The sequence below is a fragment of the Lacerta agilis genome, chromosome 10 (assembly GCF_009819535.1).
Source record: "Lacerta agilis isolate rLacAgi1 chromosome 10, rLacAgi1.pri, whole genome shotgun sequence".
Lineage (NCBI taxonomy): Eukaryota > Metazoa > Chordata > Lepidosauria > Squamata > Lacertidae > Lacerta > Lacerta agilis.
In genome coordinates this window covers 7,899,525-7,920,459 of record NC_046321.1, presented here as the reverse complement: position 1 = coordinate 7,920,459, position 20,935 = coordinate 7,899,525, and the positions used below count along the sequence as shown (strand labels likewise).

General features: G+C 46.4%; 1 protein-coding gene across 3 annotated transcripts in view; it reads right to left on the bottom strand.

Annotated features, from left to right (window-relative positions):
• Positions 1–871: 871 nt before the first annotated feature.
• Positions 872–20,935, bottom strand: part of ITIH2 (inter-alpha-trypsin inhibitor heavy chain 2) — a 39,428-nt gene continuing 19,364 nt past the window's right edge. Inside the window, exons 12-23 of one of the 3 annotated variants that reach the window (XM_033162288.1) lie at positions 19,344–19,525; positions 17,652–17,837; positions 15,792–15,931; positions 14,794–14,966; positions 14,197–14,319; positions 9,980–10,102; positions 8,572–8,658; positions 6,015–6,128; positions 5,636–5,834; positions 4,497–4,669; positions 1,801–1,912; positions 872–1,128 (exon numbers count right to left, since the gene is read on the bottom strand). In XM_033162288.1, the coding sequence (XP_033018179.1) occupies positions 981–1,128; positions 1,801–1,912; positions 4,497–4,669; positions 5,636–5,834; positions 6,015–6,128; positions 8,572–8,658; positions 9,980–10,102; positions 14,197–14,319; positions 14,794–14,966; positions 15,792–15,931; positions 17,652–17,837; positions 19,344–19,525 (1,760 nt within the window). In that variant the 3' untranslated portion in view covers positions 872–980. The remainder of the gene's footprint in view (positions 1,129–1,800; positions 1,913–4,496; positions 4,670–5,635; positions 5,835–6,014; positions 6,129–8,571; positions 8,659–9,979; positions 10,103–14,196; positions 14,320–14,793; positions 14,967–15,791; positions 15,932–17,651; positions 17,838–19,343; positions 19,526–20,935) is intronic. The other 2 variants (XM_033162289.1, XM_033162290.1) reach the window with 2 other exon arrangements.

The window sequence follows — 20,935 nt, the reverse complement described above, 5'->3', positions numbered from 1 at the left end:
TTTATTGCTGTTTAAAAATAAAAGAGAATGTTTGACAGTGTGACCTTTTTCCTCAATGCATCACAGCGATGGGACCTCCTCGAGTTAAGAATATATATTTCTGCCGCAGCAGACGGTGTGAAATAGTTGGGAGGTTTTCTTTCCAATAAGCAGCTGGGCAAGCCTAAATTTAATTTCACAAAGAGGACCTGTGTTTACTCCCCACTAATTCAGTCCCCAAACTGCTAATCATCCATAAGCCCTCCTGAAGCAAATGCTGCCCTGAGATGCTATTGATATCCCGCTTTATCACTACCCAAAGGAGTCTCAAAGCAGCTAAAATTCTCCTTTCCCTTCATGTGTGGGAAATGGGACACAGACACAGCTCAGAGATCCTTCTGGGGCCCTCTGTGTATGTGGTACTCTCAGCAGGGAAACATACCTGTAGTGATTTAATGGATGTTTTAGTTTAGATTTGTAGCTAATAACATGTGACTTCTGTCCCAGCTGCAGTGATGGCATTCTGCCCCAGGCTCCCAAGAGGTTGCTCAAGACCTTGAAGCCCTGGAGGCTTCGCCAAAGAAACTAAACAGACATCATCCCAAAAAGAAAGATTTTTAATCACTTTGAAAAATACATTTTTTCCTACCAGGACGACAAATCTTCATATATATGATTGCCATATCTTTCTTGGCCTTATTTTCAATCTCCACAATGTATGCCAGTTGCTTTTCCATGACACCCAGAAAAGTCATGGAGGACCCCCGATATGAGCAGAGAGATGTTTGTGTCTTCAGGGGGGAGAAGGTTTCATTGTGCTGGGGTGGGCAGTGCGGGATCAGCAGGCTGCATCTAGCCTGCCAAGGCTTTTCTCTTGGAAAAGGGGTTTTCCCCTGGAAAGTCAGGTTCACAAGCAAATCACCAGAGGGGTGGGTGGAGGAAAGCCTTGGCCAATCAGATGCTGGCCACCACCTGCCTCTGCTTTAGGCCCGCCCAACCTTTCAAGGATGCTTCAGATAGCTGTATAAAGTGGGGACGAGGTAATCTGTGTAGTGACGGTCGAGAAAGCCTTTCCCGCTGTTGTGCACGAACCAACAACGAACACCAGTCCCAAACACACGGTCCAGGCGGTAGTCTTTCTGCACACCTCTGCAGGAAAAGCAAAACCAAGTAATTAAAACCACTCTGGTATGCAACAAAGCTGAATGGAAGAACAGTCTTCTCATCGCCCTCACTAATCTGCGGTTGCCAGGATGCTGTTTGTTAGGGGGAAACAGTTCCAGAACCGTTTTAGGGTGTCGAAAAAGAGGCACTTTTCTCCACCTGTGCTGGGGCTGCCCAAGTCTGGAGGCTGGTTTGTCAAGGAATGACCAAAATACTCAAAACGTCCCATTCCAACTTCACAGCAGCTTTATTTACTAAATCTATGGGACAATCAGTTGAAAAGTGTCAGCTTTCATGAACTCTCAGCGTGGGTGCTGGTGGCTGCCAGAATCTCCATTACCCCGAAATGGGAAACCTTGCAGGATTTGGAACTTTTGATTCAGTATAAAAATATGTGGAGTTCAGCTGAAAAAAGAACTCGTAAATTACGTGTTTGCCAAAGCTTGGGAGGACCCTGAAAAAAAACTGCCATGTGGTTGGATTTTATATTGTACACAACTCACACCTTTCCTCCTCACTACAATGTGAAATCTTGCCCCATCCTGTTCCACAATAAACCATGAACAAAGAGATTCACTGTAGGCAAAACTACATCTTTACATTCCCTTCTGAGCATCTCCAGGTTTGAGGGGCTTTGCTTTCAGCTGCCTCGTTTACCTGGTGACAGTGAGTTTGTGGCCTTTCACTTCCATGGTAGCATCAGCTTTCCCCGGATCTTGTCCAGGCCGCTCATTATAGATGTGGACATCTGGTTCCAGCATGAATTGCCCTGGTGGAGGAGAATCATCACTTGACATTAGGCGGTCCTAGGGGGCTGTGTGTGCTCCCCACAAGTGTATTTGTATACGTGGAAACACTCGTTAAAGAAGGGATTACCCCTTGCACAGCTATAATCCCCAAATATTTGGAGGCGGAAGTCATAACGGTTGCAGATCTAGCATAGCCATTGTTTCCCCAATCCATTTTACGTTGAAAATGGTGTGGGATCGGGACCTGTTGTAAATTTGCCAATTTAACCCGTTTGCCATGTATACTTACAAAAGGTGGGAAGGGCCATGGCTCAGTGGCTGAGGCAGTGCTGGATTTACGTATAAGCTAAACAAGCTATAGCTTAGGGCCCCACTCAATTGGGGGGGGGGCAAAAAAATTAAAGGAAAAAAACACCTGGATTTACATTTCCAAAATGTAAGATAAAAAAACAAATAAAATAAAACCTACATACAGCAATAGTGTTTTGTGTTGTGTAGGCTCCTGTGATGTAAGTAATGGGCCCCGCCTGCTAGTCTGCTCCCTAAAATATCACTGGTTTGCTCATTTCTATATATAGGGTGCCTACATTCTGCATGGACTATTATGTGCAAATGGCTTGAGATACCTGAGGTCCATAAATTGCCATATAGCATATATTCAACACAAAAAACAGCGACAATTTGTTGTTGACAAAGGACAGCTGGGCATATAAAGGGCCCCATTACCTTCAGTAGCTTAGGGCCTCATCAAACCTAAATCTGGTCCTGCCTGTGTACCATATACACTTATTTTTTATTTTTATTTTTTGAATATTTTTTATCAAAGATTTTCTTGATTTACAAAGGTGTGTCTGTCTCGTATTCCCCCCCCCCCCATGTAACATTTTTACAAGTCAGTTTCGGTTGTTGAGAAGAAAAGTGGGTGGGTGGGATGGGGAGATGGGTGGGGTGGGGTGACGATGTTTCTATCTTAATATTTGTAGGGTTTGGTGTCAGCGTTGTTTGTGTAGGTTCTCTGTTGTTCGCTTGTGTTCCTTTGGCGGTGAGAGAGGTCGGGGTTGGCGTAGGGTGTGATTGTTCCTTTGTGGTTGGCTGTGGTGATCTTTGGTTTCCTATTTGAGTGGGGTGGGTGGGTGTTTTGGATCAGGCTAGCCATATTGATTTGCATGCTGTTGGTAGATTTTTGTCATTGTCTTGTTGGGCTGTGTGTGTGATGAAGGGGAACCATACCGGGGTGAAGGTGTCTTCTTCTGTTTACTGGTTAGTTTTTCTAGTAGGGCTGTTTCCCATACTACTTGGTACCATTGGTCCATGCTTACTCCTGTCAGGTCTTTCCAGTGCCATATACACTTATGACAGATGGGGAGTGCCATGGCTCAGTGGCTGAGGATCAGCTTTGCATGCAGAATGTCGCCAGTTCAATCCCTGGCTTCTCTCGGTAGGGACAAGGAGAAGGCTGCTTCCTGGGGCCCAGACTCACCAGCTCCTGGTGAGACCAGAGGGGCATCACTGTGCCTGACAACAAACCCTAACTATTGTATCCTTTTACCTCATTTTTTTTGTGCCTACCAAACAGCCGGGTCATGCTGATGATAATATTTTATTCTCTTGTTAATTATGCTGTTTTAAACATGCATTTTATATTCAACCTCACTTAGCAAATGTGTTGGGGTTTTTGTTTTTGTTTTTTGGAATTTTAAAGATTTTTTGTTGTTGTTGACTTTGTTTATATTAAATATGTACTCTGTAGCCGACCACCTTTGTAATGTTTTCTTTTGAAATCTTTTAAGATAATATTTTAGTTTTCTGTTAACTATGTTGCTTTGAGTGTATATATTTGACGTTCTGTAGAAATGTTTGATTCTGGGTTGTTTTATTGATGTTTTAATATGCTGTAAACTGCTTTGTGAATTTTCTAAAAAATATAAAGTGGTATAGAAATGAAATAAAATAATAATAATAATAATAATAATAATAATAATAATAATAATAATGAGGACCCTGGAGAACTGCAATCAGTCAATACTGAGCTAGACAGACCAATGATCGGACTCGGTATATGTATGGCAGCTTCCCAGGTTCCATAATTTTTGGGGGGAAGAACCAAAGTTCAGTGGCAGAACATCTGCTTTTCACACAGAAGGTGTCAGGTTCGACTCTGGGAGAGCTGTCAGACAGTGTAGACAATCCTAAGGTAGATGGATGCAACGGTCTACCTCAGTAGAAGGCAGCTTCCAAAAAAGCCTGCAGTGGATCAGGCCATCTGGTCCAGCACCCTGTTCTCATATGGCTGGGACAGTTCTGGCATTGCAGGGGGTTGGACTAGATGACCCTCAGTGTCCCTTTCAACTCCACAATTCTATGGCTATAGGAAGCTTGCAAGCAGGACCTGAGCACATTAGCACTCTGCCCCTCCTGTGGTTTCTTATGACCACAGCAACAACATTCAGAATGGTTCAGGTGAGAATTCTGTTCTTCTGAAGAGGAACCACCAGTTTGGAGCATTTCCTCTTTTCCCTAAAGCTCATCACTTTCACAAGGACCCATGTATACACAGCAACAAGCAGCACCGACCCCCACTCCCTGCCTCCAAGGAGACTTTACCGATCAGGCCATGCACACTGGAGGAGAAGTTGCTTGCAGGAGGGATGTAGATTCCCAGGAAGTCAACATTGACTGGATGCTTCTTCCATACACGGTGAAGCACAACCACAAAGGACAAGTCCCCATCCACGGTGATACTGACTTTGTTGTCGCTCTTCACAGAGACCAGAACTCTAGGAGAAACGGCAATTTATGAGTACAGTAGTGTGTTCTGAGTTTCTCTACTCAGAAACATATTCGGTTGGGCTTTGGCCGTCTCATTGTGGACCAAACAGAATCTAGCTGTCGTGTCCCGCAAACCTGTCCAACGCTGTCTTGGTTGCAACATGGCGTCATCATCCAAAGAGCAGTCTCAGCCATATAGTGTAGAGCAGGCACCCCCAAACTCGGCCCTCCAGACGTTTTGGGACTACAACTCCCATCATCCCTAGCTAACAGGACCAGTGGTCAGGGATGATGGGAACTATAGTCCCAAAACATCTGGAGGGCCGAGTTTGGGGGTGCCTGGTGTACAGCAGGGATAGCCCATGCAGTGCTCTCCATATCTTTTGACGGACTACAACTCCCATCACTCCTGGCTGTGATGGCTGAGGCTGATGGGAAGTGTAGTCCAACAACATCTGGAGGATTGCATGTTGACTACCCTTGGTGAAATGGCTAGAGTAGTGAACTTAAACAGCTATGAGGAGGAGGTGACTTTTAGTCTTGGCAACTGATTTTCATGCAGTAAGAGCATCAGGAATGAGCTGCTCTGCTCATTAGGCCTGACACTCAACCAAGTCTGTGCTTCTCTGATAAAGAGCTAACTCCATCTTTGAGCTGTGTGATTACAGACCTGCACGCTCCTTGTGACATCTTCCCCAGCTGTATTGTTGCATTATTGCTTGCTGATTTGCGGGGGTCGCATAGTGCCATGCAAGTCTCTTTCCCTGCCCCACACCTGAGGCCGTTTATGATACCGCCAGGTGTAGGGCAGGTGGGCGTGGGTTGGACTGCAAATACACCAATAAAATTTCAGGAACACACAGAGGCAAGCGGCAGATCACTAATGGGGCACACAACCTAAAATAACTCTCCCCCACATAGGGAGATCAACCAGTCTAGGGAAGCCCTGATGCTGATCCTGATTTCCCTATTACCTCCTTCGAATGAGGCTTCCTAAATTGGACCAGGAGAGGGGTGTGCTGGAGGAGCCGTCCTTCAAGCTAATGCCCTCGGTGCTGACTTCAATCTTCAAGCCTTTCTTTTCGAAATTGAACCCGATCTTGCCAAAGTAGGTGTGCAGCTTGTTCTTCAAGGACTTCTTGGCCCCAACCAGCTGCCCATTGACAGCAATCCCTACAAAAAGAGAAAGAGAAGAGAAGCAGCGTTGGTGTTTCTGCAGATGGACTTCAATCCAGGCTGGCCTTTTTTTGGTCTCTTGTCATTTCAACCCCCTGAACGTTTCCGAACTCCCGTGTCTCTATGACTATTTCCAAATGCGCAAAATAGCCGCAGAATGATGCTTTTCTCCCTTACCGGACTTGGCGTCTGAAATTAAGTTCAGGATCGCTCCGGGTTCAGAGTCTATATTGAAGCAGATGTTCTTATGTTGCCTCGGCAGGTTGATGATGAAGTGGGGATCGTTGTCCACTGCAGACGGAAACAAATGGTGTATGATCCATGCATGGGTGAAGACCAAAAGCATTTGCTAAGTAAAAAAAAAATCTTCCATTGCTTATGCAATAGAATGTTAATAATAATAATAATAATAATAATAATAATAATAATAATAATAATAATAATTTATTTGTACCCCACCCATCTGGCTGGGTTTCCCCAGCCACTCTGGGCGGCTCACAGTTTGCATTGAGGTCCTTCCTAAAGCTGTCAATCGTTTGCAAAAAAGTTCCTCACCCACTTCCTTTTTCAAAATAATAATAATAATAATTTTTATTAGTTTTTGCAAATATTTTAAATATGGCATTCAACTTATATATAATGTAAAAAGCATTTGGCTACAACAGCCTGAGACTTCCCTCCTCCTCGACTAATGGTTTCCTCACTTATTATCTAATACTGCATTTTGGAATTTTAATTATTACTATTTAATCCTAAACCTCACCCACTTCCTAAGTCAATGGTCCCCAAACCTTTCTTTTTGGGCGACCTAATCCTTGGTTCCATGAACTCATCCACAGCGCCCCCTACCCTCTAAAAAGCCTTATCTAGAATAGCAGTTTGCACAAGCCACAATAATAACACAAAAAAACAGTAACAATCAATTGGCCATTCATTCAAAATCCAGTTAAAGCTATTTAGTTTAATTAAGCCAACGAAACTGATGAACTTGATTCAGTGATGCCACCTTCGTAAAGTCTGTTAGTCATGTGCAGCACCCCCTGCCACCCTTCTTGCCTCTTGGCACCTCCCGGCTCCCCACCTCTGTAACTGTGTCGACCCTCGGGGGGGGGGAGTACCCCCCACTTTGGGAACCACTGCCCAAAGCAATGGCAAAAGGGCAAAGACAGGTGAGAATCAGGCAGGTTGATCTAATACACAGAGCAATCGTGAAATACACCCTCCAACGCCACTCTTAAATCAGGCCCTGTGCAACACACATCGCACCCGAAAATGGTTTTTTTGCTATTTTCAAACACTGCATTAATTGAAAACAACACACACACACCCCAACTCAAACCAAAGAAAGCTCTAAGAGAAAACAAACTTTGCAATACCATCAACTTGATCTCGGAGCTTTCCGCTCCAGCGCTTTACAAATAACACTCGGTTTTGAGTCAATTGACTTGTCTATGCACCACTGTGGTTCCTCTGAAAGCAAAACTATCGGAACTGAATTCCTTCTTTCGAACTGCTAGAATATGTGACTCCTTTGCAACGTGCGACCAACAAACCTCAGCCTGAGCATCCGTTAAATTGTCCTCTGGATTTTAGGACCAAACAGAAAAGTGCATGATGTTAATTGCAGGGAATCATTTAATGTGTCCCGTGTTCTTTTAACTATAGCAACCACAGATGCAAAAAGAATTGGGATTGTGGCATGCAAGCAGTTAACCCTTTCCATGCTTCTGACACCCCCACCCCCACACCCCCCCCATGGAAGTTTGCTGCCCAAGGGTAGCAGCTGTGGGGGAGAGCTTCATTGGCAAAGGAAGAGGGTTAAATATGTCCTCTCTGTGTACCCATCAGTGCTGGATTAGACGATGGGCAGACAAAGCACATCCAGCTTTGCTGGACAAGCTTAAACCCCACTTCACACTCTTCCCCCATAGATTTATTAAATGGCTTTGGTCCAGTATACCTGAAGGAGCGTCTCCACCCCCATCGTTCTGCCTGGACACTGAGGTCCAGTGCCGAGGGCCTTCTGGTGGTTCCCTCACTACGAGAAGCCAAGTTACAGGGAACCAGGCAGAGGGCCTTCTCGGTAGTGGCACCCACCCTGTGGAACGCCCTCCCACCAGATGTCAAAGAGAAAAACAACTACCAGACCTTTAGAAGATATCTGAAGGCAGCCCTGTTTAGGGAGGCTTTTAATGTTTAATAGATTATTGCATTTTAATGTTCTGTTGGAAGCCGCCCAGAGTGGCTGGGGAAACCCAGCCAGATGGGTGGGGTATAAATACATTATTATTATTATTATTATTATTATTATTATTATTATTATTATTATTTATTATTATTATTAAATAAAGCACAGATTTATTGCAACACATGGAAAGATCCGATTTCCTTGCATTATTTTTATTTACATCAGTGGGACGCCCCCCTGGTTTAGCTGGGGATACGGAATAAAAAGAGAACATGTACACCCCAGGCTGAATCCAAGGGACACTCATTCCCCTACTCAAATGAAACCCCCTAAAAACTCCGTCGCTCCCATGTTCACATTCACCCCCGTACAGTGGTGGCAGAATGCAGGAAGACCAACAGTAGATGTAGCCAGAGCCAAGGGCAGAAGGGAGGAAGACTGACAGTAGGTGTTGCCGGAGAGGCAACGATTTCTAGTTTTGCCTCTGCCCTCGTCCCAGCTGAGTTCAGAGACAGTAAGATGGAAATCCAGCACAATATCTTCTACCTGCATGTATCCCGCTTTGAGGCTGGTTCTTTGTGCCCAAGGATGTGTTGGAATGCCCAGGCTTGGACTGGCCTAAGAGTAAAGGTCCTGTTGCGGGAGAAGATCGGGGGAAATATAATTATCCTTCTCATCAGCAGCAATCTCTTTTTGGAAGAAAGAAATGTTGTCAGAATGGAAACCGCAGCTGCGTTTCAGTTACTCATCGCAGCAAATGTGTCCTTGGCAATACTGGAGGTGTTGGCCGTAGAACGGTGACTTAGAACCAACCACGTCATCATGAGTAACTCACTAATTGCCACCTTAATTCATGGCTGGGCATTGTTGTCTTTATTTATCCCAAAAACTAATGCTTTATGAGGGGTATATCAGGGTAAGAAATATGCCAAATAAAATGTCCTATCTCAAAGATATCAGTGGTCTATGCAACAATGACAAACCCTGGTTTTATGTTGCCAATATAAATATTTCTTTATTGCACAATATAAAGGGGGATGTTCTTAGGTCAACGCAGGCATAATTGTTGCATATTTCTTAGTTATGGCTGCTGCTGTATTTTTTTTTTTAAAAAAAACCCAAACAAATGCAATTAATTCTTGGAAGTGTCATTTTTGTGAAAAATGGCCTCATGCTCATTAAAAATGGCCCATGCTTACATCACTGTAACAGAATGCATCATGATAATTTAAGTGTCAATGGCCAGTCAGTGAGTTTTCCTGGACACATGGGAATTGGGCAGCAAAATGTGCTGGAAAACGTGGTTGTAGCTGCAGTCTGAGCAGCTAGACAAGGCCCCTCATCACAGTTCCCTCCATTATGACAAGATGCATCTAAATCACAGTAACTATTTCTAAATTAGCGGATAGCGCTGTGGGTTAAACCACAGAGCCCAGGGCTTGCCGATCAGAAGGTCGGCAGTTCAAATCCCTGCGACGGGGTGAGCTCCCGTTGCTCGGTCCCTGCTCCTGCCAACCTAGCAGTTCGAAAGCACGTCAAAGTGCAAGTAGATAAATAGGTACCGCTCCAGTGGGAAGGTAAACGCCGTTTCCGTGCGCTGCTCTGGTTCGCCAGAAGCGGCTTAATCATGCTGGCCACATGACCCAGAAGCTGTACACCGGCTCCCTCGGCCAGTAACGCGAGATGAGCGCCGCAACCCCAGTCGGACACAACTGGACCTAATGGTCAGGGGTCCCTTTACCTTTACAGACTGCAGTGCAGATGCTAATGGTAGAGGAGTAAGTTTTAACACCCCTGATGCTCTCTCTGGCCCTGTATCTTTAAACTAGATTTGGGACAACAACCCTTCAGACAGAGGACTGCCTTTCGTAAAGGAGGACACACGGCCACCTTAAAGTGAGGAAACCCAGATGGCAATTTAAAAGGGGGAGGGAGAGAGTCCGACATCTATTACCTGCATGTATGGCAGAAATAGTTGGACCCATGACAGCAGCTAACGGACCCTGAGGTTTCGGCGTAGGTTTCGCCCAAGATGGGACGGAATTGTCAGTCGGTGCTGGGCCAATAACTAAGGATCCTGTTTAGATAAACCAGAAGATAACGGTCATGTGTAATTAGCGCATCGTCTACCGAGCGTTTGGGTTTCGCTTTAATGGCGCAGCTCTCATTTGAACATTTGCATCGTTATCACAAACGTGTCCAACGCAGCCGATTTTTTTTTTTTTTTTAAGGAGTTAGCAGTGCAAACTTTGAAGCCGTGGAGGCTGGGCCAATGTTCCCCTGCTCTGCCTCCTTGCTTGCAAACACTATGGAGGGTTTGCACTGCTTATTGCATTATTGGCTTCTTCCCCTTTAGTCTCAGTGTGGCTCCTGTGGAACTCAACAGGGAAGAAGAGGGACGGGGAAAGTAGAATTAAGACATTGCCTGTTGGTCTCCCTGCCTTCTGCCCAAGTAGCCTCAAAGGACACCAGCCATCACTGCCTTGACGCATGGCCATAGAGACACCTGGCGAGAGAATCCTTCTCTCCACCATAAGGGTGTGTCAGTACCAGGGCCGTCTTTAGCATATGCGCCGCCGGGGTCCAAAGATCCGCCCAGCGCCCCCAAATTTTGATGTAAGGGGGGGCGCCAGATACATTGATTCCGCAGCTCCTCCGCAAAAGAGAACGGAAATGACCCAGCGATCGCGGTCGATCGGTTGGACGTCATCCCGAAGGGAGATAGTTAAGAGCTTAGGGCCAGGGGTCAGCAAGCTTTTTCAGCAGGGGCCGGTCCACTGTACCCTCAGACCTTGTGGGGGGCCGGACTATATTTGGGGGGGGGAAATGAACAAATTCCTACGCCCCACAAATAACCCAGAGATGCATTTTAAATAAAAGGACACATTCTACTCATGTGAAAACACGCTGATTCCTGGACCGTCCATGGGCCGGATTTAAAAGGCGATTGGGCCGGATCCGGCCCCTGGGCCTTAGTTTGCCTACCCATGGCTTAGGCAGATTCAGTGGCAGGCGCCTGGCACCCCCCAGAATTCAGTGCCCAGGTGTCCTGCACGCCTTGCACCCCTGGGTAAAGACGGTTCTGGTCAGGACAGCAAGAAAGGGAAGAAGAAGAAGAAGAGTTTGGATTTGATATCCCGCTTTATCACTACCCGAAGGGGTCTCAAAGCGGCTAACATTCTCCTTTCCTTTCCTCCCCCACAACAAACACTCTGTGAGGTGAGTGGGGATGAGAGACTTCAGAGAAGTGTGACTAGCCCAAGGTCACCCAGCAGCTGCATGTGGAGGAGCGGAGACACGAACCCGGTTCACCAGATTATGAGACTACCGCTCTTAACCACTACACCACACTGGCTCTCTGGGAAGAGTTGTGCGCCTCATAAACCTTCCTTCCTTCCTTCCTTCCTTCCTTCCTTCCTTCCTTCCTTCCTTCCTTGCTTGCAATTGACCAGTGTATACATGGGCGTAGCTGGGGGGGGGGGAGAGAACCCAGCTATCTGCCAAGTGATTGGCAAGTTAGTTTAAGTATTTTTATTTACCGTATTTACGTGAATCTAATGCGCCATCGAATCTAATGCGCACCTCAATTTCCAAAACCTTGAAACCCAGAAAGCATTTGCTATGTCAGCGGTGTTTTTCAAGCTTGCAATCAAAATTAACGCGCCATCAAATCTAATGTGCATGCTCATTTTTGCGATGTTATTTGCAAAAAAAGGGTGTGTATTACATTCGAGTAAATACGGTATTTACTTGATTTAGGGGGGCAGCTGTCCCCCTGTCCCCCTAGATACACCCATGAATCTACACATTTTGCAACATAAATAAATAAAGCCATATTATAAAGGCATTCTAAAACAATATAGGACAATGTACTTAAGTTGTCAATTATTCTCCCGGCCCCCCAATTCCCATCGCAACCCAAGATCCTGATGAGAAACAAGGTTTTTCATGTGTGTGTTTCTTAAATCACCTCTGCTAGAAATACAAACAATTCTGGCATATTGCATGCATCACAATACCCTTTGTGATACATATAATATTATACACTCCAGTTGGTCCCTGTTCTCCCCCCTCAGGGAAGAGAGGGTGGAATAAAGATCTACATTGAGATCTGCTGCCCTTGTGGATCCTGGCCACCCGCCTCACCTTCCCTCATGGGTCCTGTGTTTGGGGCTTTTTAGTTTAGAGAAAAGGTGAATACGAGACGACACGAGAGGGATATAAAATTACGTATGGCGTGAAAGGGAACTACAGTTTGTTAAGGGTGCTGAGAGTTGTCAGGAGACCTCTATTCCCCTCACAGAGCTACAGTTCTCAGAGTAGTTAAACAATCTATCCCCTCCTCACAATGAACTCTGGGAATTGTAGTTTTTGTGAGGGGAACAGGGGGTCTCCTAACGACTCTCAGCTTTTCTATCGGACTATACATTTAAAGAGGTAATATAACGCTTCAAAGAGTCGTCTCTGCAGAGCATTCTGGGAACTGTAGTTTGCTGAGGGTTTGCTGAGACTTGTGAGGAGACCCCCTTTCCCCTCATAGAGCTACAGTTCCCAGAGTGGATTAACAATCACTCCTTCTTCCCAGGGAGCTCTGGGATATAAATGCAATAAATAAAATAAAATAAAATAAAATACCCAGGCACTGTAAGATCCAAGTCAGCTGCTACCTGGCTAAGGTCACAGGAGCCCTCAGAATTACAGGTGGTCTCTCTCCCTTCAGAGAACCAGCAGGTGGTGTGTCTTATTTCAAGAGTTTTGTTACTCCTTTTCACCGCTGGAACCACTCTGGTCATTTGTTTTCATTCAGCCTTCCTGGCCAGTTCAGTTTCTGACTTCTCCTCTTTACATAAAGTCTGATTCTAGCCACCACAGACCTTCCCTTTTTCTCCTCCCTCCCTTCCAGTAGGCTCCTTGTGGCAGCCTAATTTCTTTCACAGCCTGTCCTGTTCCCTTCCACCTCCTCCTTCATCTCTCCTCCTGGCTCCTTCTTCACTCTCCCTTTCTCCAAGCTTCCTCTGTTTACCTTCACTTTCCCTCCTGTCTCCCTCTTCCTGCTGCTTCCTGCTGGTACTGAGAAAGAACCTCTCATGGATGCTGCCCTTTAATCTGCCGCAAGACTGTCTCAGCAGCTCCCCCCCCCCCGCCGGCCACCATCCTTGCCCACCCAGTGCCTCAGCTGTGCATTGGGTCAGCGACGGAGTCGGAGTGCGATCCCTTCCCCTTAACCCACAGCAAATAAAGTCACAGAATCGTAGGGGCCCCTAAGGACCATCTAGTCCAACACCCCTGCAATGTAGGAATCTCAACTCAAGCATCCCTGGCAGGTGGCCCCCCCCAACCTCTGCTTAAGAACCTCCAAGGAAGAAGAGTCGGCCACCTCCCGAGGGAGTCCGTTCTACGGTTGAACAGCTCTTACCATCCTTCCTAAAGTTTGGTTGCAATCTCCTTTCTTGAAATTTGAATCCATTGGTTCACACCTTACCCCCTTGGAGCAATACAAAACAAGCTTGCTCCCCCCCCCTTTTTATTAAAGATTTTCTTGGTTTACAAAGTGTGTGTGATGTCTCTCGTATTTTTCCATAAAACATTTTTACAGATCAATTTTAGTTGTTGAGACATTAGGGAGAGGGAGGGGGAGGAAGTGGGTGGGATGGGTGGGAGGGTGGGGTGGGGTGACGATGTTTCTATTTTCCTTAATATATGTAGGATTTGGTATCAGCGTCGCTTGTGTTGGTTCTCTGTTGTTTGCTTGAACTGGCTCTACTAAACATCTTCCAAGACAATAATGCCCACTTACAACACAAGGAACTCATAATCCGTCTACTCTCAGCAACCAGAAACATCATAACCAGACACTGGAAAGACCTGTCAGGAGTCAACATGGACCAATGGTACCAAATAGTATGGGAAACAGCCCTACTAGAAAAATTAACCAGCAACCTAAAACTAGCACCTTCAAGCTTGCTCCCTTTGACAGCCTTGTAGATTTTTGAAGATGGCTATCAAATCACCTCTCGGCCTTCTCTTCTTCAGGGCTGAATAACAATGGGCTTAATAAATTTCGATGGCTTCCCCTGTCTTTAGGTTTTTCACTCTTCTCCCCCATATCATCACTGCGGGGGGGGGGGGCGAGAGCGAGTGAGCACAATGCAAGGACCCATTTCCTCTTACCAGCATGTATGGCTGATGCAGTTGGGCCCATGAGGAGAGATGAAGGATCTCGTGCCCTGGATGTGGGCTTGGCCCAAGCTGGGATGGAATTGTCAGGCTTGGGGTGGCCAACAGCTAAAGCACCTGTAAGAAAAAAGGAAAGAAATTACAACAGACCTACCTATGTAAAGGTAAAGGACCCCTGGACGGTTAAGTCCAGTCAAAGGCGACTATGGGGTTTCGCCGCTCATCTCGCTTTCAGGCCGAGGGAACTGGCGTTTGTCCACAGACAGCTTTCCGGGTCATGGGGACAGCAGGACTAAACTGCTTCTGGTGCGATGCAACATCGTGACAGAATCCAGAGTGCACGGAAACGCCGTTTACCTTCCCGCTGCAACGGTACCTATTTATCTACTTGCACTGGCGTGCTTTCGAACTGCTAGGTTGGCAGGAGCTGGGACAGAGCAACGGGAGCTCACCCCGCCGTGGGGATTCGAACCGCCGACCTTGCGATCGGCAAGCCCGAGAGGCTCAGTGGTTTAGACCGCAGCGCCACCCACGTCCTTTACCTACAGACCTATGTTGTGCCGTGACAACTGGGAATAGTGTGGAACCAACCTGGGCAGCATCCTCTTTTGCGGTCTTGGGGCGAGTCAGCCAACATGAGCTCGTCTCCGTTTGGGCTCTCAATCAACATCGCTGTGTACGGGGTCACAATGTGATGGTCCAAAGACATCTGCAAGATCTTCTTTGTGATGTTCCTTTTCAGGGCAGCCGTAGTGGCCAGGTTTCTAGGTGGTACAAAAACAAATTATCTTAAAGGCTGCCCCATGGAAGATGGAGCAAGCTTCTTTTCTCCTGCTCTGGACAGTAGGACTCAAACCAATGGCTTCAAGTTACAAGAAAGGAGATTCTGCAAAAACATTGCAAAAAAACTTTCCTACAGTAAGAGCTGTTTGACTGTGGACTTGCGGACTCCCCTTCCTTGGAGATTTTTAAGGAGAGGTGGGATGGCCTTCTGTCATGGATGATTTAAAAGAGATTCCTGCATTGCAGGGGGTTGGACTAGATGACCCTCGGGGTCCCTTCCCTTCTATGATTCTGTGATTCTACAAACCCTCTCCACTACCAAGGGATGAGTGAAACAGTCAAATTTTGTTTCTCTCCCTTTCGTATCCATATCCATTTGTGAACTTTTTCTTGGGGGGGGGGGAGAGAATTTCTCAAACCGTTTCGGTTTAAAGGGTGACTTAAGCAAGTTTGCCTTTAAACTGAGCCTGTCACAATCCCACTCCACAGAATGCATGCTAACTGTACAGTACACAGAATCACTAGTGCTGGGTCCCAGCTAGTATTACCATATTTTCCGGCATATAAGACGACTGGGCGTATAAGACGACCCCCAACTTTCCCAGTTAAAAAATAGAGTTTGAGATATACTCGACTGCAGATTCTCCACCCGGCGTATAAGACGACCCCCGACTTTTGAGAAGATTTTCCTCAATTCAAAAGTAGTCTTATACGCCAGAATATACAGTATTTCAGAGCTAGAATTATAGAAATTCTTCCTCTCCCAAGAAGGGCCTAAGAGATCCACTGAGTGCTTTCCTTCTCACCTCTCAGCCAACAGTTGGTTGATTGTAATGTAGGCCCACAGCTTTTCAGTGAATTTTGGGTCTGCATGATTATCTTTGCGCAGGAACTCATCCAGTCCCTCAACATCGGCCAGAGTCTCCAAGACCAGCTGTGCATTGGACTAAAAGTGGGGAAGAGAAATAAGAGAGATACAAAAACCTTTTGTGAGAAACTCCCCCACAGGTGCTATGCTGATGCAATTAAAATGTTTCTTACCCATCCTTCAAAAACAGGGATGGGAAAATTGGTCCATTTCATTTTCTCCATTTTCCAGTCAAAAGTTCAGTTCTTCACATTTCCACATTGGTTTGGGAATTCCTGATTTTAAAAGTCCTCAATAAAATTTATCAGCATTTTAGGGAGAATTGCTTCTAATGTATGTCCATTTTTATATGCAATTTTGGCTGATATACTCAATTTTGCAAGCGATTTCCCCCCAATAAAATGCATTTATTGCATGCTATTTTCAGTTACAGGTAGGTAGCCGTGTTGGTCTGCCATAGTCAAAACAAAATAAAAAATTCCTTCCAGTAGCACCTTAGAGACCAACTAAGTTTGTTCTTGGTATGAGCTTTCGTGTGCATGCACACTTCTTCAGATACACTGAAACAGAAGTCACCAAACCCTTATATATAGTGAGAGGGTTGGGAGGGGTATTACTCAGAAGGGTGGTGGGAATGGGTGATTGGCTGATGGGTGTGGAAAACCTGTTGACGACTGTTAACGACTGCAATTGGTCTTACAGGAAAAAGCAAGGGGTGAAATGGCTAAAGATAGCTTTGTCATGTATAATGAGATAAGAATCCAATGTCTTTGTTCAGACCAGGTCTCTCCATGGCTTTAAGTTTCGTAATGAGTTGCAATTCAGCAACTTCTCTTTCCAGTCTATTTCTGAAATTCCTTTGTATTAAGACAGCTACTTTGAGATCTTGTATGGAATGTCCTGGGAGACTGAAGTGTTCTCCTACTGGTTTCTCTGTCTTGCGGTTCCTGATATCAGATTTATGTCCATTTATCCTTTGGCGTAGGGTTTGGCCTGCTTGTCCAATATAGAGAGCTGAAGGGCACTGTTGGCATTTGATGGCATACACAATGTTAGAAGATGAGCAATTAAATAGTCCTGAGATGGTATGTTTGATGTTGTTGGGGCCAGTAATGGTGTTGTCTGGGTGCTGTGGTTGTTGTTCAGTCGTTCAGTCGTGTCCGACTCTTCGTGACCCCATGGACCAGAGCACGCTAGGCACCCCTATCCTCCACTGCCTTCCGCAGTTTGGCCAAACTCATGCTAGTCGCTTTGAGAACACTGTCCAACCATCTGTCCAGGTGTATGTGGCAGCAAAGTTGGCATCTGGGTTTATTGCAGGCTCTGGTACCAGTGTCCATGTTGAGTCCTGTTGTTGTATTATTGTGGGTGAGGAGTTGTTTAAGATTGGGTGGCTGTCTGTAGGTGATGAAGGGTCTTCCTCCCAGAGCTTGAGAAAGAGAACTGTCATTGTCTAGTAGAGGTTGTAGATCTCTGATGATGTGTTGTACTGTTTTAACTTGGGAGCTGTATGTGATTACTAGTGGTGTTCTGTTATTTTCTCATGTACATTTTACCTAGTCTATGCATTTCTCTACATGATGCAAAAGCTGGAGAACTGCGTTGCAGGTGTGTATTTTGAAAGATGGCTGCAATTTGGTTTGCATATTGTTTCAGGAACTGCGAATTAGGTAAGTTCACCTGGTAAATACAAAGTGATTCAAACTGAACCCCCACCCTGACTGAGGAAGCTCCCCACCCACAATGGCATAAACACTTGCAACGGGGAAAGATATTTGTGGGCAAACACTATACTCACGGCAGTGGCTGTAATCATACTCTGCAAATGTTGCACATTTTCAGTGTCTACTTTTCCTGCTACCACAATCTCCGAGCCTCCGAAATAGTTCTGGAAAGTGTTGTGGGTGACATCGGACACCATGCCGTGCGGGTAGTTGAACTCCAGCTTCTTGAGAAGTGGCGTGGAGACTTGGTTGTAGAATTTCTGCAAATTCCAAGGAGGAAGAGAAGTGAGGACACAGCTTGGTTTCTAAGAGAAACTTGCGCCAGGCACGTGGAAGATAAAGTTGGAGAATGGTACCCTAAGAGTAACAGGACATATAACAACAGTGGGGAAACGGGGGAAAGGGAGGAGAAGGTGGGATTCGAAGATCTTTAGTCCATAGCTGTCAAGTTTCGGATTTGAAAATAAGGGATCAGCAGTCTCACCTATCCCGGGGACAGTCACATGTCGGTGGTGGGCGGAGCCAGAAGCAAAAGTGGGCAGAGCAGCAATGTAAACTCCAAGCGGGCTCGGGCTCGGAGCGGAGCAAAGAGGAGGGCAGCCAGCAAAGAGGAGGGCAGCCATGTGCTCCGCGCGATGGAGCCCCATCGTCTTCTTGTCTGATCCCATCAAAACAGGACAGGAAGAAGCAGCTGCTCAAAGGCAGCCAGGCTCCGCCCACCAGCTAACCCTATTGGCCGGCTGAGGGGCTCGGCGGCAACGGATAGGGGCTGATGCAGGGGGAGGAATACACCCCCCTGTAAGCATGGGAAACAGCTCCCACTTGCTTTGAGGGCTGAGGCTTTTATCTCCAAGTAGGCGAGGTCTTCCCACCCAGTCCCTGGCCAGCAGAGGAGGAGCTGTTCCATTAAAAACGGGAAATTTAAGGGAAATAAAAAATAAGGGAGAGCAGCGGGAAACTGCTTGAAATAAGGGAGAATCCCGGGGAAAATGGGATACTTGACAGCACTGCTTTAGTCAAGACCCTCTACATTCATTCTTTAAAAGTTATTTTTTTTAGGGGTTCCTCCAAGTGTCCTGTTTTTAGTGTGCAACCATTTGACTGGCCAGCTAAACCAGGTAAGGGCAACTGCTTGCTTCTCGTTCTCTCCTGTCCCTTATTCAGCTAACGTGAGAGGGAAAGAAGCACTTTCCCATAGCAATGAGCCTAGGGCTGCTAATGCCCTTTGCACAGTGATTCCTAAATGCTCAGCAGCCAACCGGCTGGCTGCTGGGTGTTTGAAAACCACAGGCAAGGGATTTCAACAGATAGGTGGGACAACCCACCTGCCAATCGTGAGACACCTGAATGTCATGTGATGGACAGGTGGGTTTTCCACACCAACTTGTCAAAGTTGTCTGGCCCCTCAAGCTAAAACACCTCCATTAGAAAAAAGGCCCTAATTCTATAAGTTGTTCAAAAGTAGAACAGATTGCCTTGGGAGTCTACGTGGTCACTTTCACAGGATGTATTTTTAAACAGAGGCTGGATAGCCATCTATTCAGGGATCCCAAACTTCTTACACCTGCAAGAAGTTAGTTTAGATGTCCTCCAATGACCCTTGCAAGTCTGGTTCTATTAAATCCAGATAATTTAACAGATAACCAGATGATAAGATGATGATAATTTGTGTAAAGAGGATGGACGTGTCATGTTTTCCTTTCATTCTCACCCTCCTTTGTGTTCCATGAAATTTTGTATAATGGGAAGAGGCGGTGAAAATTCACCTTCATTTGAGATGAGGTCTCCTGGTTCCCAAAAACCCTCTGGGCAACTCCATTGTTTTCATGAGCCAGCCTTTTCAGAAAATCATAATCCACGTCGAATCCGATACCAAGGCAGAACAAAGAGATATCGTCCCGAATGTTCTTCTTCACGTTTTTCTGAATTGTTGGCAGCTTAAGTTCTCCTGGTGGGGAATGGAAAGGAAGGAAATGGTCACATTCATCCAGGACGGTTCCATTAAAGTGTTGCACGTGAGTCCGAAAATGAAGGAAAAGAATAAATCAAGATGCTATTTCTTGGTATAGTGGTACCTTGGTTCTCAAACGTCTTGGTACTCAAACAACTTGGAACCCAAACACTGCAAACCCAGAAGTAAGTGTTCCGGTTCGTGAACTTTTTTCGGAAGCCGAACGTGCTCCATTTTGAGTGTTACGCTTCTGATTTGAGTGCCATACTTCTGTTTTGAGTGTTACGCTGAGGTCTGTCTGTTTTTGCTATTTATTTTGCATTTTTGTGGCTATTCTTTGTTTAGTTTTGTTTTGTTTTTATGACTGTGTGGAACTCAGTTCAGCTACTGATTGATTGATTGATTGATTGATTGCGTGACTGCAGTACATTGTTTATTGCTTTCATTTTATGGATCAATGGTCTCGTTAGATAGTAAAGTTCATGTTAAATTGCGGTTTTAGGGGTTGCTTTTAAAATTCTGGAACGGATTAATCCATTTTGCATTGCTTTCTATGGGAAAGCACATCTTGGTTTTGGAACGCTTTGGTTTTGGAATGGACTTCCGGAACAGATTAAGTTCTGATTGACATCTGATGCCCTTTTAAAATGCGTTGTGGAAGGGGGGGATTATTGGGTTGCCTTTGCCTTTGTTTTTATCATGTATTTTGTGTTTTTTAATATTGTGATTTTATGTTGTGAACTGCCCTGAGATCCAGGGGCGTTCTTAGCCCCTTGGCTGCCGGGGGCGGGAAGCCAAGAGACACCCCTGGGGGGCGTGGGCGTGCGTGCGTCATGACGTCATGACGCATGCAACGCCCCGCCCCCGGGGGTGCCGGCGGTGGATTCCGGAGTTTTTGCGGGCTGCAAAGACTCCTGAAGAAGCCTCCGCCCGGCGGCAGCACCCCTTCTTGCCGCGGCTGCTCGTGCCTGCGGGAGCAGCCGCGGCAAGAAGGGGTGCTGGGCGGCGGATTCGGGAGTCTTTGCGGGCTTCAAAGACTCCCAAATCTGCCGCCCGGGCTCCCTTGGCGGAGCGCAAGTCGGGGCAGGGAGAGGGACGGGCCACCTCGCTGGCCCGCCCCTTGCCTCCATGCCGAGCTGCGCCGCTGGAAGGGGGGGCTATTTTCGGCGCTGCTGGGGCGGAGCCGCAGGGGCGGCCAGCGAGGGGGGTGACACCCCTCCTCGCTGGCCGCCTCTGCGGCTCCCCCCCGGCAGTGCCGAAAATAACCTTTTTTTTTTTTTAAAGCCCAGTGGGCGGGGCTGGCCCCCCGATGTGTCACCCCAACAGGGGCGCTGCCCGGGCCCCCCCGCCCCCTCCGCGACGCCCCTGCTGAGATCTACAGGCACAGGGCAGTTTACAAATTCAATA